General features: G+C 45.8%; 1 protein-coding gene across 1 annotated transcript in view; it reads left to right on the top strand.

Moving 5' to 3' along the window:
* Positions 1-13,464, top strand: part of FOXRED1 (FAD dependent oxidoreductase domain containing 1) — a gene marked incomplete at its 3' end in the record, with an annotated part of 57,684 nt that overhangs the window by 28,519 nt on the left and 15,701 nt on the right. Inside the window, exons 5-7 of the mRNA XM_082274455.1 lie at positions 576-670; positions 8,503-8,604; positions 8,685-8,761. Coding sequence (XP_082130581.1) covers positions 576-670; positions 8,503-8,604; positions 8,685-8,761 — 274 coding nt within the window. The remainder of the gene's footprint in view (positions 1-575; positions 671-8,502; positions 8,605-8,684; positions 8,762-13,464) is intronic.

Here is a 13,464-nt window from a genome sequence, read left to right as displayed (position 1 = left end):
CCGCTACAGGACCCGTTCTAATAGGAGCGACACAAGTCGCTCCGACTTAGAAAAAGGGTCCTGTACTACTTTGGGGCGTCCTTGGAGCGACTTGCATAGACTTCCATTATGTGAAGTCCATGCAAGTCGCTCCGAAGTCGTGGTACATGGGAATGCACAAGTCACCCCCGAAGTAGTACAGAGTCGTGTCGCCCCAGTGTGAACCGACTCTTACTCAAAACTATCCAAGTTTTTATACTTGTTGGGCACTCATATTGTTTTCAGTTAGGGACCACACACTGCATTGGCACGGCACAACTGTGAGATAGTTTAGTTAGTTAGGGCTTTTTTTTGTTTTTTGAAAGCTTGTTTTGGGGACCTGCTATGTATTGTGTCCTGCCTGTGCATTATAACCTCTACATTGCTTTACTGAGTACACTGTGCTGTATACTTAACACCTCTAATCGCCACAGTATTCTAATATTAATAACTTTAGTATAGTCATACTAGGAGTTTCACTGCTTTGAACAAATTGATAAAGTCATAAATTGGTCTGATTCTGAACAGTATGGCCTTTTTTTATTTTGTCACCACAGAGAACTAGGAGCCAAAGTCATCCTGTATTCTCCAGAGCAGCTGAAGAAGAAGTTTCCATGGATTAATACTCAGGATGTGGCTCTGGCTTCCTATGGTGAGATTTATGTTGGGTCATACACCATTACATGCAGTTTCCTTCTCTTCTTAATTGAATACAAAGATCTTATAGCTTGCTGGTGATGTATGAAGTTGATTCATCATGCATTTGAGTACTTCATATCTCTTCTTTCCTAAATATTATGCTACCTATTTATTAGTAGTGATGCCCAGATCAGTAAAACTCCAATATGAAATGGGTTGTATATGGCTGAGTTTTCAGATTTTCCTCAATCATCCGATATGTCAGAGGTATATACAGTGAAAATAGAATAATGCAAATAATATTGTGACTGCCGTGGAGACATTCGATTGTAAGCTCCTCTAGTACAAAGACTGATGTGATTATCTCAGAGTTCTCTGAACAGCACTGCAGAATATGTCAGCGTTCTATAAAACCCCCATTAGACTTACCTGTAACAGTATTTCCATGAATCTTCCAGGACAGCTACTTGAGAGATGATTGGCTCCGCCCTCCACAGGAAACACAAAACAGACATAATTTAAAAGCCCTCCCCTTTCCTCTGACCCTCAGTAGTTATTAAGATCAAGAAAACCTCCACCAATGTGTACCAGGCAGAGAAATAATAGAACCACTCTCAAAACACCACCAACAAGGTAAATAAGGGGAAAAAAAGGGTGGGAATCTAGACGCTGTCCTGGAAGATTCATGGAAATACCGTTACCGGTAAGTCTAACAGGGGTTTTCCCCCTTCATCTTTCAGGACAGCTACTTGAGAGTATAAGCAAGATTCTATACCTTAGGGAGGGACGACAGCCTGCAAAACTTTCCTTCCAAAGGAGAGGTCCTAGCTGGAGAGCATCTGGACTCGGCAATGCTTGATAAATGCATGAGAACCAGACAGCAGCCTTGGATATTTCTTCCCACGATGCTCCTGCTCTTTCTGCCCATGATGTGGCCAAAGGTCTCGTAGAATGAGCCCAAACCCTAGCAGAAGGTGCCTGAACTGATGATTTGTAAGCTGTGAAAATAGCTTCCTTGATCCATCTGGAAATTAAATCTCTAGAGGCTTGGTCCCTTTTTTAGGACCACTAAAGGAAATCAACAGCTGAGATGACTGCCTAAAACTACTAGAAACCTGTAAATAATGCAGAAGACATCTTCTTGCATCCAAAAGGTTAAACCTTTCCTCCTCGTAATTCTTGGGGGAGGAACAAAAACTAGGCAGGATAACCTCCTGAGATCTATAAAACCCGGAAGAGACCTTGAGTAAATACAAAGGGTCAGGTTTATTCACTACCCTAACTTCTAGAACTCTTAAGAAGGGGTCTTTACAAGAGAGGGATTCCAAATCAGAGATTCTCTTCCCTGAAGTAATGGCTAAAAGAAAGGCAGTCTTAAAGGTAACCAAACTCAAGGAAGCCTCAAAGGTTCAAAGGGAGCTCTAGTAAGAGCGTTCAATACCAAGGACAAGTCCCAAGGAGGGACCTGCTTAATTAATCTGGGAGCCCGCCTAGCTCTAGCTAAGAGGAGTCTTGTAATCGACAGATCCTCAGCTAGCCTGACGTCCCAGAAAAGTGACAGGGTGGCAACCTGAACTTTAGGCGTACTAACAGACCTTTTTCCATTCCCTCCTGTAAAAAATCCAGCACACAAGGGATAGAAAAGGAATCGGCCCCAATTTTCTTTTGCCAGGAAACAAAAATTTTCCAAACTGTACTGTAAATCTTTCTCATAACCAACTTACGGCTGTCCAGAATAGTACAAATTACTTTTTCTGAACACCCTTTTAACTGTAAAAGGCACCGCTCAGCCTCCAGGCCGTCAAATGGTAAATCTGAGGGTTTGGATGGAATAATGGCCCCTGTCGGAGCAGGTCCCGTTATTCCTGCAGGGGCCAGGGGGGAGCTGTTGAGAGTCTCAAGAGAGCGGAGAACCTAATCCTCCTGGGCCACCAAGGAGCAATTAGGATTCCCTCCGTTTGATCCTTGACAATTTTCCAGACCACTAGAGGTAACAGAGGGAAGGGAGGGAAGGCATTAGCTAGACTGAACTTCCACGGGTAAGTCAGAGCATCTGTCCCCAACACTCCCGTCTCCCTCTCCAGTAAGAAGAAGGCTGGAAGCTTCCTGTTCCGACTGGCTGCAAAAAGATCCACTGCAGGAAACCCCCATCTTAGAGAGATCTCTTGGAAGATCTCTTGGTTCAGCTCCCAGTTGCCATCGCTGATACTCACTTGGCTTAAATAGTCCGCTAGAGTATTTTCTGTGCCACTGATGTGAACTGCCCTGATGGACGAAACCTAGTTCTCTGCCCATCTCAGAATCTGCTGACTTAAGGATAGACGACTGTGCGAGCGGGGTACCTCCCTGCTTGTTAAGGTAAGCAACAGCCGTGGCATTGTCCGAAAGGACCAACCGCTCTCTTGCCTGGATCCTTGAGTCCAGAGCAACTAAGACTCTTCCTACAGCCAGAAGCTCTCTAAAATTGGAAGACTGGACTGCCTCTTCCAGAAGCCAAGCCCCCTGAGCCTGCCAGCCCTCTGAGTGAGCACCCCAACCCCACCTGCTGGCGTCGGTGGTTACCTTTATTGGGATTGAGAGAATCCCCACTTGGAAGAGGAACGAGTTGATCTAAAGAACTCTTCCTGCGATCCCAATGAGAGAGAAGGAAAAACTGAAGGGCCCTGGAATGTAACTGGGCCCATGGCACTCCCAGGATTGCTGCAGTCATTAAGCCCAATAACTGCATTATTTGATGGAGGGAGGCCTGTGGGAGCAACCTGAAATTCTTCTTTTTCTTTTTGGTCTGTTGGAAACCTGATTTAAAATTAGATTTCCTCTGGAAGCCACGAAAAGGCTTTTCGCCTTGGTCTATCCTTCAGTGAAGACGGGAAGCGTTTACTCTTTTCAGAGGAACAGGCTTGTACTTCCTCTAGGGTAGAACCAAACAATAACTTGCCCTCAAAGGGAATACCACATAATTTATTCTTGGAGGTAAGGTCCCCTTCCCAAAATTTTACCCAGATTGCTTGTCTAGAGCAATTGATAAGAGCAAATGTTCTGGCCACCGACTTAACTGTCTCTGCTGCCGCATCGTCCAAAAATGCTACAGACAGGGGGAGGGATTCCCTGATGTCCTCCACAGGAGTATCAGGGGAAAGTAAACCATCTAGTTTCTGGACCCAAACATCCAGATTCCTAGCGACACACGTGGAATCCAGGGCTGGGCCCAGAGAAACGGTAGAGGCATCCCAGGCCTTACGAAGCAGAGCATCTGCTTTTCTATCCATCTGATCTTTCAGTACACCAGAATCCATAAACCAGAGATCAGATATTTTAGATACCTGAGACATAGGGGCATCTAATCTAGGACATTTGAAAAAAAACATCCTCAATCTCAGATTGAAAAGGGAACCGTCTCTTGTGTTCTCTGGACTGAAACAACCTTTTTTCAAGCTCTTTCCACTCGGAAACGTTCATGTCTTTAAGAGAATGGTGGACAGGAAAGGTCCTAGTCTTACGTTCCTGTAGTCCTCTGTACATCCTATCCTGAACAGATTGAGTCTGCTGTGGAACCTCAATCTGTTCAGAGGTATAGACTGCTTTCAATAGTTAATCAATTTCCTCAACTGGAAAAAGATATTATGTAGAGCTAACAGTTTCCTCAACCCCCAAAGCAGAATCTTTGTCAGATGTAGAAACTGAATTCTCCCCCTCCTCTAAATCAGAAACAGCCAGTGAACTAATGGTCTCCAGTTCTAAGGGGGGAAGAGGCCTAGCAGGGACTGAAGGCTCCTGAACCACAGTGGCCGGTTTTGAAGTGGAAGGCCTTAGGCCTTCAAATCTGTCGCCAAAGGACTGAAAGGAGGAAACCACCTCTTTCATAGATGCCTTTAATTCCTTAAAAGAGGCTGCAGATTCAGAACCTGCCACTGACGAGATACAATTCTCACATAGTAACTTTTTACAGCTATCTGACAACCTAGACCTACAGTTCCCACATATTTTTTTTTTTTTAAGAGGTTTGTCAGCTATGGAAAAAAACAAACTTTTTACTGAATGCATCCATAAACCATAACCCCCAGGCTACTGGTTCTTAAAGCGGAGTTCCGGGCACAAAAAAGATTTTTTTTTTTTGTGCCCCTCCGCTAGGTATGCCGCACCTGAAAAGGAATTGGATAGTTATTTTTTTTTTTTTTGTTTACTCACCTTTTTATTGACGATCGTAAATACTCACCTATGACAGCTTCCTCCTCCAGCGCCGCGGCTCACCCCGTCACTTCCTGCCTCGCGATGATTCCTGGGAGCTAAACGTCATAGCTCCCAGGAATCAATGCGCCGCACCGGCCCCACTCGTCATTTCCGGGCGACGCCGCATTCCCCTGCTAAACAGCTTCTGGGCATGCCCAGAAGCTGTTTAGGAATGCGGCGCCGCGCCGGAAGTGACGAGAGGGGCCGGTGCAGTGCATTCTGGGACACGAAGACGCGGAAGAAGAAAGAGAAGAGGACCGCGCCGGCTTCAGCTGCCCACAACCGAGATGGAAACGCTGTGGAAGAAAATTTCTAAGTAAGTATTTCTTCTAAAAGGTAAGTGCGAACCGGGACAGATCAGAGGCTAGCCATTGTGGAATGTGCTAGCCCTGACTGTCCCGGGGGTATGTTCAACAAAAAAACGTTTCTCTGCCCGGAACTCCGCTTTAAGTATATTTTAAAAACCACATACCTTGAGGGCAGTATTGGCACTGAAGCAGCCGCTGGATCAATCTGAGTGGGTGCTCCATCCATGGGGATGTCTTCCGCATTCATTGTGCAGACTCCCAAACAAAATGGTGAGGAACTCACAATGAGCACCGACACCACTGCAGTGCTGCTAGGCCAAGGGAAAAAACTCCCCCTCTATAGGCAGATTGCTTCCGAATCCGAAGTTCATCTTCTTTAGCCTGAGAAAAGCAGCAGCCTCTCAGTCCCACCGAAAATGGCGTCCTCTTCCGGTTCCAGCGATATCTTACAGCGTCACTGAAAGTGTGTCATTCGACGCCATCTTAGTACACCCAAAGTGTAGAGGAACACCCATGAAAGTTCTCCCGCCTCAGCACACCAGCAGGCCTGGCAGACGCACTCTGGACAGGGACGCTGGGATGTGGAAGTTACCCTGTAACAGATAAGGTAAGTAGCCACAAGAGGAAAAAAAGGGGAACCCTTTCTAGCATAAAAAGCAATATAGTAATGCCAGCCACAGCTAGTCAGAATATGCCAAAAAGGGGGGTCTGCCAACCACAATTACCAGACCAAGGAAAAAAAACAAACATTAAGGTGTGTACTCCTGGAGGGTCTAAAACACAAAACAAGCTGAGGGTCAGAGGAAGGGGGGGGGGGGGCTTTTAAATTATGTCTGATTTGTGTTTCCTGTAGAGGGCGGAGCTAATCATCTCTCAAGTAGCTGTCCTGGAGGATGAAGGGGGAAACATATAATAATAGTGTGTGACTGTGGTGGGACATTCGAGTGTAAGCTTTGGTGCAGAGACTGATGTGACTTAGAGCCGGTTCACACTGCCGCAACCACTAAAGTCGCCTCATAAGGGGCGACTTCTAGCGCGACTTCGGCCCGACTTTGCGCGACTTCGGCGCGACTTGACGCGAGACGACTTTGTAGGACTTTGTATTTGGCCAATCAGAATATGATGTGTTGTGACCTAATTTCCCTTTCCTTTTTTTTTTTTTGCTGGCATTTATCGGGCATTTTTTGGGCGTCTTTGGAGGCAGGCATGTCTTTAGTGTCTGTGGGGTCTAAAAAGTGTACCTGTCAAGTTTCATCTCTGTAGCATGTCCAGAACCAGAAAAAAAAGAGCATTTTTCTTATAATTTTTATGAGCACATGAATATGGCTTCTCTCCACCTGGGCGTTTTTCTTGCAGGCATTTATCGGGCATTTTTGGAGGCAGGCATGACTTTTTTTGGATTTAGTGTCTGGGGGGTCCAAAAAGTGGTCCCTGTGAAGTTTCAGCTCTGTAGCATGTCCAGAACCAGAAAAAAAAAGCATGTTTCTTATAATTATTAATACAGCAGTGTGGCGGCTTCTCTACACCTTGCATTTTTTATTTCTGGCATTTATCGGGCATTTTTTTGGCGTCTCTGGAGGCAGGCATGACTTTTTTGGATTTAGTGTCTGGGGTGTCAAAAAAGTGTCCTTGTGAAGTTTCATCTCTATAGCATGTCCAGAACCAGAAAAAAAAGCATTTTTCTTATAATTATTAATACAGCAGTGTGGGTTCAGTGTGGGTTCTGGACATGCTACAGAGCTGAAACTTCACAGGGACACTTTTTTGACCCCCCAGACACTAAATCCAAAAAAAGTAATGCCTGCCTTTAAAAATGCCCGATAAATGCCTGCAAGAAAAAAAGCCAGGTGGAGAGAAGCCGTATTCATGTTCTAATAAAAATTATAAGAAAAATTATAATTTTTTTTGGGTTCTGGACATGCTACAGAGCTGAAACTTCACATGTACACTTTTTAGACCCCCCAGACACTAAATCCAAAAAAAAAGTCATGCCTGCCTCCAAAAATGCCCGATAAATGCCTGCAAGAAAAAATGCAAGGTGTAGAGAAGCCGCCACACTGCTGTATTAATAATTATAAGAAAAATTATATTTTTTTGGGGTTCTGGACATGCTACAGAGCTGAAACTTCACAGGTACACTTTTTAGACCCCCCAGACACTAATCCAAAAAAAGCCATGCCTGCCTCCAAAAATTGCCTGATAAATGCCTGCAAGAAAAATGCCCAGGTGGAGAGAAGACATATATTCATGTTTTAAGAAAAAAGGTCTTTTTTTTTTTTTTTCTTGTTCAATACCATTTTTATGGAAAGTCGGATCACAAGTCGCTTCAATTAAGATAAGGAGGCGACTCCCATTGAAGTATATGGGACAAGTCGGATCACAAGTCGCCTCAAAGTAGTACAGGACCCTTTTCTGAAGTCGGAGCGACTTCAGTAGTGCCAATTAAGACGGCACTCCATTGATTAACATTGCTTTTGTTATGTCAAGCGACCTGGGGCGACACAAGTCGCATCATAAGTCGCGCTAGTGTGAATGGGCTCTTAGTGTTCACTGTACAGCACTGAGGAATATGTCTGGGCTATATAAATGTGTGATAGCGCTGGACCAATAGAAGTGAAGCTTGGTTCTATACATTGAAATTAGTCTTCTTTCAAAGGGGCTGATCCATAAAGGAGATATAGTAAAAATGGACCTTATTATGGTCCTAGGATGCTACCTCTCTGATTGCAACAAAAAGAGCCCTCAGCAGATGATAAACTCTGGGGTGGGCATTGAGGAGTGCCTAGCACACAAGTTCACTCAGTGTTTTATTTTTTTAATGAGCATCCATTGCTTAAGTCCTGAGCAAGGGAGAGGCTTTCCCCTGTAACGCGTAGGCTGTTTTTGAAGCTCTTAACCAATAAACGTTTCAGAAGTACTTTCCAGTGATATGAACTTTTGTACTATACGCTTCTCAATACCCACCCCAGAGCTTTATAAGTTTATGATAATAATTATGTTGCATATATATTTCTGTGCTACTGTTCTTTATGCTGTGGAAAATTATACCATGTCATGGTGAACTTGGATTTATTGGAGTGTAAGCTCCTCTGTTGACTGGCTCAATGTTTTATGTATAGTACTGTAGAATATGTTAGAGCTAATGTATATAAATGTATAATAAAACTAACTAAAGTGTTTGACTGTGGTGAGAACAATAGAATGTCGTGGACAATCATGAGGGTGGGTCGGATCTGAAGGGGTGAACCTGAAGTTGGGCTTTAAATTTCAGCTTCACTTTAATTGGATTCCTTTTGCATTCTATCAGGTCTGGAGAATGAGGGCTGGTTTGACCCCTGGACATTGCTCCATGCTCTCAAAAGAAAGGCGATTTCTTTGGGGGTGGAATTTTGCCAGGGAGAGGTGACAGGTAAGTGACACACGTGAGTCCAGAATCTGTACAGAATATGGCCATTGTCGGGAGAGACCAGTGACAATTCTTCTTGGCAGGTTTTGACACCGTGGCACAGGAAATGGTGACATCACACGGAGACGCAGTAACCATCACCACCATCAAAAATGCCATTGTAAGTCTGAAAGTCTTTGTCGTCACAGCTCAGAAGTGATGGAAAATGTCTATTAAGCCACCATCTTTACCTGAAGAATTATTTTTAAGTGTGCGAAGTCCAAACTTTTTTCCTAGCTTTAAATGAGCGCGGAAGGGTTAAGCCCCTTGTAAGGTTATTATTGCTCAAAAGGTAAAGGATATAATGAGAGCACCATGCTATGATCAAAAAGTTTAACAAATATTTTAATTAGTAAATATTTAGATCAACTTAAATAGGCAATTAGTTTTGTTGGCTTTGACACTTCCCCATTATCAGGGCCAAGGGAAAGTAATTGTACCTGTGGTTGTTGGGTGGGGATTACAAACCTGGTATCTGATAGATTTGTTAAATATTGTATAGCTGATGTTTAATCTGCAAATATTTTACGTTTTTTAATAAAACCAATCCCATTTTTTAATTGCATATCTCTTGAGTGATGTGATTTGCTGGATCTCCATGCTTCCCTATGCAATGCAGGCAGATCATGGCTGGTGGGAGGGGGCAGCAGGGTGCTGTAGATAACCTGAAAACATCACAGCATCCTGCCTCTGAAGTCCTGATGTAAGCAGTGGGCTGGCTCTTTGGAGGAGTTTTGCAAATATCAAAATGCTTTGATATTTGGATATTAGTCTGAAGAAGTGGGACTACATTTGCATGCAGACCACCCTAGGTAATGCCCACATGTGATGCTGAGCTTCCAAGGTGAAAGCCAATAAATGAAAGGGGCAGGACAGGGACAGTCGGGCTGGGGAGGAAAGAGCTAGATGATGCTGAACATCTTCCAACCAGGAAGTGAGACGGGCTCTATCTGACTTGCTGCAGATTCTAATGCACACTGTGAGAAACTCACAATATTCAGTGAAATCAAAGTAGACAATTTCAAGCCCTGGAGAGGAGCCTGTACAACTGTGCAAGACTGAAGGGAAGGCTGGAGTTCAGATTTAAAGGTAAAGTTACCATGTCTGGAAAGATTAGGATATCAATGCTATCTTTGTATGAGGAGCGACCTCCTGTGACCTCTGTACTACAGCTGCAACTACAAGTCTCAGCGCTGGATGTTTCGCACCAGCAGGGCTGTTCTGGTTTAATGAAAGCAGCCAAAGATGAGACTCACTCCATTTGTGTGTTTTTTTTGTTTGCTGGCTACATTTGCAAAAATAGATTTTCTCTATCGCTCATTGACAGACGTAGTCCTCGGTGATACAGCACCTTCGGGTTATGTTGCCTCCACAGGAGCAGGACTAGACAGGAAATTAAAATGCTCTGGCCACACCCTAGGGGCAGTCCCAGAGGGTATATCCTCTCTCTCTCTGCCTCAGCAAATCAGTTATTTTCTGTCTAGTTAGGAGTAAGGACCTAGATACCTTGCTGGGATCTTCGGTCCTGGCAAGATTTTTTTCTTAAAAAGATTTTTTAGACAGCTTTTTTCTCCAGTGTTCCTGTGAGATCTTCAAGCAAGAAAGCTGAACTGGGCGACGGGCTGGATGTTGAGATCCGGTGGTCACCCCAGTTCAGCCTACGAGCGCGTGCAGGCCATAGCTCCGCGCTGGGTCGGCCGCGACAAAGTCCCATTAAGGGACTGACCCCGCGAGTTAAACGTCTCGCTGAAACGCCAAAGACCATGATTCACGGCGTCCGTATTGGTCGACAGCCCTCCCGCCCCGGTGGAGAGGGGTACTGTCAGGAGTTGGTGCCCGCCTGGTTCCGGTATGGTGAGTAGTATGTTCCCCCTTTTCCCCCTGACGGGTCTTGTGGTGAACGCGGGCCCCTCTCTGTATGGTAAGATAGAGTCCCCCTCTATCCTATAACATGGCACAGATCCCCCTACTTTGAGTGTGATTTTATGTGCAAAAAGCCAGGAGGCTTGGTTTGGGAGCTAACAATCTAATTGTATACATGTTTAAAAGATTGTAATCAGTGGCAGTCTGGGAATCTTACTGTGATAAGAATAAGGTACCTACCAGTCAGAAGCCACGGACATGTAGACTGCCTTCCTAGTCAAATCTCCAGCTATAGCAGGCCTTCCGAACGGCCATGAGGTCCGCCAGGGCCGGTACCGCCAACCACGCCAAAAATCCCCATGCAGAGATAGTGTTGTGTGCCCTGCAGCACACCGCTATTCGGTACAGGCCGCCGCCATTTTTTTTGCTGGATTGCACGAGCCGCCATTTTGGCGTAGCCTCGTGTCTCCAGCATGGGGGCGGCCATGTTTGAGGTGATCCAAACACCTCGTGGAGCTAGGGGAGGCGCCGGAAGGCGTGCAGAGGGGCGGAGCCGCCTCCTTTCTTCCTGGGCAGCCAGCCAAAAGACTTCCTGTTTGTCAAGACAGCGCTGTAACCTGTTGCAGTTAAACTCTGAGCATCAAGTGGTGAGCCTGGGGGTCTATCTCTCTCTCTCGATCGATAGGGATCCCTAGCAGGTAACACTAAGGGGCTTTTGTGGCGCTGGGGGTCTGTGAAAAAAAAAAAGTTTTTTATTTTTGAATTATATTATCCGGGAAGTTACTGGAATAATCATGGACCCTGCCACACAAATTCCCCCACCTGTTTCCCTCGAGGGGGCCACGGGACCCGCCGGTGCACAGAGTGTAGAGGCATTTACAGCAATTTTGGAGTCTATGGTGGCTCGGGTGGAGGCGGCCTGTCAGGGACGAGGGTCAAGGAAGCGACCCCCGCCTACCCCTATATTATCTGACACCTCTGACTCAGATTCAGAGATGGTCACTGCAGTTGCAGGTCCCTCTGCAAGGGCTGTTACCTCAGGTAAAGCTCCCTCAGACAGTGAGGAGGACGTTTTCTTCTCCCGCTATAATTCAGGAAGAAGCATTGGTAGACGCACTAGTTGTGGCAGTGCAGGAAACCTTAAAACTTGAGGTTTTACCGGCAGAAGCAACTGATACAGAGATTCCTTTTGGTACTAACAAGCCCATCAAAACGGTGAAGGTTTTTCCTGTACCCAAGTGTTTTGGTAATAAGATTAAAGGAGAATGGGAGCATTCTAAACGTACCTTTACTATTTCCAAGCGTATTGCTAGACGCTATCCGTTTGAGGAATCCATCATTAAGAAATGGACGGTACCACCAGTGGTGGATCCACCTATTTCCAGGCTGAATAAAGCCACGGTTATCCCAGTGGAGGACACTTCGTCCTTTAAGGATCCGGTGGATCGAAAGATGGAAGCAGAGTCCCGCACCATCTTCAATCTGATAGGGTCAGCATTTAGACCAGTAATTGTTATTGGTCTAGTTTCCCAGACACTTACGGAATGGGCGAGATTGGTACGCCAAGACCTTAGGGGAAAAGATATTCCCCAGGAAACATCTGATTTGATGGAACAGATTATACAAGGGCTACAGTTTATCTGTGACGCAGCCTTGGACACTACTCCCCTATTAGGGCATGCATCTATGTCAGCGGTAATCCTCAGACGTGTGCTGTGGTTAAAATGCTGGTCAGCTGACCTAGGTTCCAAAAAGACCTTGACGAATCTCCCCTTTCAGGGGAATCGTCTATTTGGGGCCACCCTAGATGATATCATTAAGGATGCCACTGGGGGCAAGAGCACTTTTTTGCCACAGGCTGCTAAAGCTAAGGGACCTCGCAACAAGCGAGGACCTTTCTTTACCGCCCATAAAGGGTTCGCACGCCCGGCTGGAACAAGCGGGAAAGGCAAGACTCCTCCAGGAGGGTTCAAGAAAGGCTGGTCGGACAAACAGAGGACCAACTCAGCCAAACCCGAAGCAAAGGAGTACACAGCCTGAAGGTGCGCCCCCACCCGGTTTGAGGGTGGGGGGACGTTTTCACCGGTATTCAGGACATTAGATCGAGCATCAACTACTACTACCGGTGCGATTCTTCCCTTCCAACATTTAAGTACTACAGGGAGCGGTAGTCACCGTTCCCTGAATAGATCTTTTCCTTTACCTTTTCCTAAGATTAGTCTCAATTCCCCACAGGAATCGGATCTGGTTGACCAGACAGGCCAAGAAGCCTCTAGCCGGGTGACTTCGGTCCCTGAGGTTCAACCAGAAAAGATCACCCTTCCTGATAGCAATCAGGTATCTGATAAATGTGTGGGAACAGAAAACGACCAGACTTTCTCGGATGGTCGGGGCCAGATAGCTCTAGGGACGCCTGGTTCAGATCCAGTCAGCACCAGTGGTCCTAGAAATTCTAGGCTGGCCTCGTCAAGCCGGCCTGGCCGACTTGGACAGGCTAGTCGCAGACGTTCCGTGGGAACTTCGTCTCAGGGAGTGTCTGTGGTCTCAAGGACCAATTTACCATCGTGCTTTACAGTCGCTGGTTTTAATGGCCTGGCCATTGAGACCCAAGTACTGAAGGACAGAGGTTTGTCCGCTTCAGTCATTCCTACCCTTATTAAAACAAGGAAAGCGACTTCCAGCAAGGTCTATTATCACACTTGGAAGACTTATATTGCGTGGTGCGAATCTTTAGGATTTCCTCCACGTACCTATTCGGTGACTCGAATATTGGCTTTTTTGCAACAAGGGGTTGAGCAGAAGCTAGCCTTGAGCACCATCAAGGGTCAAGTTTCAGCATTAGCAATCTTCTTTCAGAAACCTTTAGCTACCAAGTCCTTGGTGCGGAATTTCATCCAGGGGTGCGGCACCTGGCTCCACCAGTCCGCGCGCCCTTACCGCCCTGGAATCTTAATTTAGTTT

This window comes from Pelophylax lessonae (assembly GCF_965119305.1).
Source record: "Pelophylax lessonae genome assembly, chromosome: 12".
NCBI lineage: Eukaryota > Metazoa > Chordata > Amphibia > Anura > Ranidae > Pelophylax > Pelophylax lessonae.
Note: the sequence above shows the minus strand (reverse complement) of the source record. Positions and strands in the feature narration are given on the sequence as shown.